The sequence below is a fragment of the Phragmites australis genome, chromosome 13 (genome assembly GCF_958298935.1).
Source record: "Phragmites australis chromosome 13, lpPhrAust1.1, whole genome shotgun sequence".
Taxonomy (NCBI): domain Eukaryota; kingdom Viridiplantae; phylum Streptophyta; class Magnoliopsida; order Poales; family Poaceae; genus Phragmites; species Phragmites australis.
In genome coordinates this window covers 10947091-10953288 of record NC_084933.1, presented here as the reverse complement: position 1 = coordinate 10953288, position 6198 = coordinate 10947091, and the positions used below count along the sequence as shown (strand labels likewise).

The 6198-nt window shown below is 40.1% G+C and overlaps 1 protein-coding gene across 4 annotated transcripts; it reads right to left on the bottom strand.

Annotated features, from left to right (window-relative positions):
* Positions 1-829: 829 nt before the first annotated feature.
* On the bottom strand, positions 830-4726 carry LOC133887860 (uncharacterized). Of its 4 annotated transcripts, XR_009903659.1 has the most exons (9): positions 4587-4726; positions 4277-4459; positions 2848-2955; positions 2544-2769; positions 2366-2458; positions 2131-2241; positions 2010-2042; positions 1861-1911; positions 830-1783 (listed from the first exon to the last, which is right to left on the bottom strand). XR_009903659.1 is itself a non-coding variant. In XM_062327846.1 (7 exons), the coding sequence occupies exons 2-7, from the start codon at positions 2601-2603 to the stop codon at positions 1700-1702; spliced, it is 432 nt and encodes a 143-aa protein (XP_062183830.1). In that variant the 5' UTR covers positions 2604-2638; positions 2708-2721; the 3' UTR covers positions 830-1699. The 4 variants fall into 4 exon arrangements, 3 of the variants coding, with proteins under 3 accessions (XP_062183830.1, XP_062183829.1, XP_062183831.1); XM_062327846.1 differs by lacking the exons at positions 2848-2955; positions 4277-4459; positions 4587-4726 and having other exon boundaries at positions 2544-2638; positions 2708-2721; XM_062327845.1 differs by lacking the exons at positions 2848-2955; positions 4277-4459; positions 4587-4726 and having other exon boundaries at positions 2544-2814.
* Positions 4727-6198: the final 1472 nt, after the last annotated feature.

Sequence of the window (6198 nt, the reverse complement as noted above, 5' to 3'; positions counted from 1 at the left end):
AGGAAGGAGTATCTGAAGAATACAAGTGTTGTTCGACATAGCTTTATTGTGAGCACTTGAATGAGAGCTCTACACTCTGTAAGCAAGAGAATAAGGAAGAAAAGAACATCAAGTTCCAAGAACCCTACCGAAAGCATCCATATGCTATACCATGCAGGCAAGAGAACAAGGAAGAAAAGAACATCGAGTTAAAAAATGCGCTGCCAAAAAATAAAGGTTGTCAAAAAAGTAAATGTGGCTAAAAAATAAAGGTCGTTAAAAAGTAAAAAAATAAATAAATTCTCAGTAAAGTAGACTAGTCTGTCAACACGCTAGATGCTGACAATTCCTGTCGACAAGAGCCCATGCTGACATGACTATCAGTTGGTGGTGAAATATCGACAGTAGATCTATTGGCGGTGAAATGCCGACATGGTACTAGTCATCATTCCGGTTGCTAACAAGGTACTATTTTGGCATTTTTCCATAAATGAATATTATTTTTCCAACTTTTCAATAAAAAATTATTATTAAAAAATTGTGTTTTAAGCCTTGTTGATGCATACTTGTACAATTGACTTAGCTAATTTTTAAGATACATCCTCTCTAAAAGAAGAAAAAACTCTAGATATACAGAAGCGAAAATGGTCGAACATAAGAATACACTACAGATTTTAACACATTTCAAAAATTATCTTGGATCCTGAAATCACAAAAAAGGAAATGGAATGTACTCTGACAATGAAAAAAAAGAATCACTGTGGTCATAGCAAATAACTCTGGAAAGACCAGATCAACATATTCCTGATTTTTTAATCATAAGAGCCATGATTTCCATTTATCCTGATCAATCGCAAATCCTTTACCTAATCAGAAGCTACTTTTCACCTCAGTAAAAAACCTGTTAGAAAATTAGCATGCACAGCAACATAGATCTACAGATGCAAACGATGCAAAATCACAAACGATACTGGAGGCACAATATTTATTGCCGAGGTATAACCGAAACCTACATTCCCATAGCAATTACTCGCGACGCTCCTCATAACCGCGGCATCGGCTGCCCGGGATCCCTGCCAAACCACCGCCACCCTCCTACAAACTTATCCTTATGTCATCATGTCTGCTACAACAACAGTCCTATCATATTTATGAAGAGATCAGATTACAAAAGTCCTACAACAACTCTACCTTATACTGTTAATTACACCTCCAAATCCTATCGTAACCGGACTCATCCATTATATTCGACACATATTCACCAAACCCCACCTTACGAAATATACTACAAGCATGAAGCCGTCATGTGCAAACCTCCATGTAAACTAGACTTGAGATGCCGCTTTCACTGGTCAACAAGAGCTACCTCATGAGTCTGACTTTACTCAGACCCACCACCTTCAAGAACCACTGCTATCCTTGCAATTCCATCCTTCATGACTCCATCTGCAACTGTACACCTTTCTCTCCTATCATCAAAATCTCCCAAGCAAAATCATATTCCTTTTCTACACATGCTTGACTCTCCAAAGCAAACTCCATGTATATCTTGACTTTGATGGCACATGCTCCAACAATATAGCAGTCCGTGTTAGCACCCAAGTAGAGTAAACCAAAATCACCACACTTAATGAAGAGAACCGTTTCCTATTGAGCATCACATGATAAGAGCTAGCTGAATCCAACCTCCACGCTTCAGTTGACTGCCTTGGGAAAATCATTATCGCTGTTCGAGCCACCCAAGTAGTTCTGCAATCTTTAGCTTCTTTCTAGCGTATTGTTCATATCCCTTTGTCTTCTTATACTGAAAAGGAGTTTCGTTTCAGCAAATTACTCTCCGTAGAAAGCAATAACGCAGAAACAACTTTAATAAAAACATACCATCTTTTTAAGTGTCGTTGCAATCAGCTCAACGGCTTTATCCTCTGGGACCTAAAGGTAGAAAGATGTGAATAATATCAAATAGAAAAGAGAACATATTCTGATGGATTAGCATGTCAAAACACACCATACTAGTAGTGTGTACTTACTCTCCCATAGATGCCAGCCGTGCAAGAGCGAAACTAAGATAACAAACATATGAAAGCTATTAGCATTAAACTAAATAATTAACAATACAGTTGCGGAACTTGTCTAAAGAAAGGAACATACCTGTGTTTCCCAGTGAGAGCAGTCGTAATGCAGCCAATACGCCAGAAGACCTTGGCACAGCGGAAACTTGTTTAGTTTGTAGACTTCCTTCAAAGCATCTTCGAAACTCCTCTGAACATTGTACAAGGCAGAAAAGAGTGTCACTGCGCATACAAATATAGACAATTTACGAACACAAACAAGCACTGATAATATAGTTTCTTATATCTGCATAAGATCGGTACGCGATGCTAACCTGTTGCTTTGTGACCCTCTTCCAAATCTCAAAATAGACACCATCTAGCTCCTTGAGAGTATAAAAATCATGGCATATGCTGGATGCATATTCCTGAATTGAATCAAAAGAAAGCATCCGTCAGATAGACAACAAATATGCAGACAACCTAAACAAACTGGAGTGCAAGGAACACTACCATGAAAGCAAGACAAACTAGACCCACAGAAATATCCGTAAAGCTTGTTGCGATCTTCATGCTTGGCGAGCAGCTCTATTCCTCATCTTCCACCACTGAATTGCAGAGAAGTTAATCACGGTGCTCAAATGGTTATGAATTTAATGTTATTCATTAGGCCATACTTCCTCAGGACATGTCGAATCTAGATGAACGTATTCTTCAATCCACTGTCAAGGTAAGAATGCTGCCATTCCAAAAGAATTTTCTGTACACTGGATAAGGTTTTTAAATTAGACTAGTTAATTTGTTGTATGATGCATACCTTTAATTGATTTGAAATTGTTTCACAGTACTTGACATATTGCCGATCAATTTCGTGGGTGTTATAGCTCAAGCAGTAGGCATCCCAATCTAAATACTCATAACCACCCTGCACCAAGAAGGAAACCAAGAGGTCACGGCTTAATGGAGAATGTGTCCTGCGAGTTTATGAAAAACAGCTTATTGAAGAATGGCAAACACTGGAGATAATAATAAATATACTAGAAAACTTCAAACACACCTGCAAATAACAGTTTTAGACTTTTTGTTTAATTTCAACAAGGAGCTGCAAAGATTAATAAATCAAGGAAATGCATACGCATATTCATCAGGAAACAAGTCATTTATACCTTTGGGCACTCATTTCCAAGAAACTAGAGGGCTTACCAGTCTCCAAAAGAGATCATCAAAACTAAAAGCACATTCTGATCATTACAAAAGGGATCATATGCACCCATATTTGGATCAAAGGAGGTGGTAACTAGTACCAAGGAAGTCAACAGAGGGCAAACGACATTTCCCAGGTTGGTAAACTGTGAATGAGTCAAACCAGCCTCTCACGCCCTTTTGGTGCGGATGTTTGTGTAACCATGAGTTACAGACTTTAAGACATTTTACTGAGAATGAAACACTTGGTTAAGAGAAAAAACAATGAACTCAGTTTACTATCATGAACGCTGCCACGTCCAAACTGGACTAGAATACATTATCTTGATTTTACATGTACTTACCAACAATCTATATGTGAAATTATAACTACAATGGTCATCAAGTTGAAATTTTGGAGGTCACCATGTGATTGTGACAACCATCTATTCATTCTAGAGCAGTTGGACACAGCTAGTTAGTTTTGATGATTCCTCTCAAAACGAAGGGTTCACTGTGCACCAATTCAGAAGGGATTCCATATGCTGTTGAGCATGCATTTGGCCAAAGATCTGTAAGGCTTTTGGTGGTACTCAAAACATGCTAAAACACGACCAAATTGCACTAGTATTTGGAAGGAAAAATTCCACTAGGTCATGCGGCGCATGGCTTATCAGGCCGTTTATTTACTTGAGATTCGTACTATAGGGATATGTGAAAAAAATTATGAGGCAGGTGAGAGAATCAACGGATGGATGAGTATCAGGTAGGAGGAATGGACAGCTGAGATAGACCATGCGTGTGCAAGGACATGTGGAGTTGCATTTCCTCTAGTATTTCCTTAACTGTCCAAGGATTCAAAAACACATTCAGTAGACATTTCTGGGTCATCCAAGCGTTTTTAAAAGAAAAAAACAGAGAGAAGAGAAAGAAAAAGAAGAAGAAAACAACTGACTAGTAGCCGTGGTCACCCGGCTACCAGACATGCATGGAACCCCCACAATTGTGGAATTGAATTTAGAAGCATTACTTACGAACATATCACTGAACAGATGGATACGTACATCATTAAGAAGGACCAGGAGCTGGTAGTCATCCAAGGCAGCAAGCTTGCAGTGATCGGGATGGAAAAAGAAACCAAAGGAGCCATCGCACATAAAGTATCCCTTCTCCCTGAGATGCTCTGGTAGGTACTTGCTTCTCAATTTAGCATGATCCAGCTGACCAACAGGCTTTCCTTGCAGCAACTGTACAGTAGATGAGAGCATAGGCGTGTGTGAACCAACCAATGTGAATAGGTGCGCAGTCCGTATGCGATGCAAGCCAAGAGATAGATATAGCGATAGGAGCATTGATGAATCCCCAGTTTGTTACCTTGCAAGCTCGATGCGATACAGCGCGTGCCGCTCATACACCTCAATTCGGCGAAGCATGTCCGGTCGAAGGGAGCAGTCAACGTAATAAGCAGCACTAGGCAGCTGGTCCATGAAACCCAGGTACTCTTCGTCACTGATCTCGTCGCCCAGGTCCAATTTCCTTGGTTCTTGCTCCTCTGCAATGGTGTTTTTGTCAGCAGCATCACCGGAACATAATTCTTCAGAGTCCAGCGCAGGGGCATCAGCAGACTCGCCGACATCGGTTTCTTTCTGTTTCTGAGCTGCCTCGTATTCCTCCCAGTCCTTCTGTTTATCGAATTGCACCCGAACACCTCCCAAATAATCATGGAAAGAGGAACCGGCGAGAGCATCAGCAATTTCATCGGAAAGACATCCTGAAGCTACTGATAATCCGTCATCAACGCCAGTCATCATCCACCTCCTCCGGAAGGTTCCTCAGGACATTCTAGGTTCCAGTCGTCGTCGTCGTCGTCTGATTACAGGGCGAAATACGAGGTAGGACCAGATAGGCACCTGTGCTTCTCCCGAGCGTTTCTGTAAGCTGCTTCTGCTTGCGGCACTGCCCTGGCCGCCATGGCCGAAGAGGCGAGCTCTGCGACGAATCCGAACAGGCATCTTCGCACTCGGTCGATCGCGGGCGAACCCCTTCCTCCTCCTTATCAAATCGTGGATATCGATGTGCGATTAGGAGAAGGGCACCCCGAATTTCTGGAGACGGGGAGCAGATCGTGCTCGCGATGAAGGTGATGGGGATCGCGAGATTCGGGAGGAGGTGGGGAGCTGTTAGGGCGTGTTTGTGATCATAGTTTTCAGTTTTTCGATTCGAAACTGAAACAAATCCATGGTTTTTTATAGTTTTTTTATAATTCGTTTGTGAGAATTTAAAAAGTTGTTTTTTTTTAGTTTTTTAATAAATTATGAAAGTTTATTTTACTAAGCTGCCCATAAAAAATTTTAATCTACACTCTAAAAATTTTCCATAGTTCAACCTTTTACAAACCAGCTTTTACGATTCACAATCTACAAGTTATTTTTTAAAATTTCCAACTGAAATAAATCGACTCTAAGGCGTGGCAACAATGCAATGCTCATGATAAAAACTATATAAATCACCATGAGTTAATTTTTAAATTAGATTTGTACCTTTTACTCATCCCAAGTAAAAACTAAAATCTGTACCTGCCATCACGAATATCACATACATACTTGCACGTGGCTAAAATCTAAAATTAGACGGCATACGTAATCGTATTTATTGAAATAAATAATATATTATCATATTTATAATTTTAGCATCCGTATTCGATATTTTATTTACCGAAAACTGACTTTCGACACATCATACGTCGAAAAAATATGGGTTCAGTCATATTCGACACACGAGGTTGTCGAATGAGACTATAGCATATATTCGACAACTTATATACTTAAAATCAGGTGTATTTAGTACCTCGTGTGCCGAATATGGTATGTATCGGCACATGAGATTCCCGGCATGAAATGATAGCATCAAAGTGGCCACAGCTGGTACAGATCATATTCAGCATATGAGATGCTGAATATGGCACTGTAGCCCATATTCAATACCT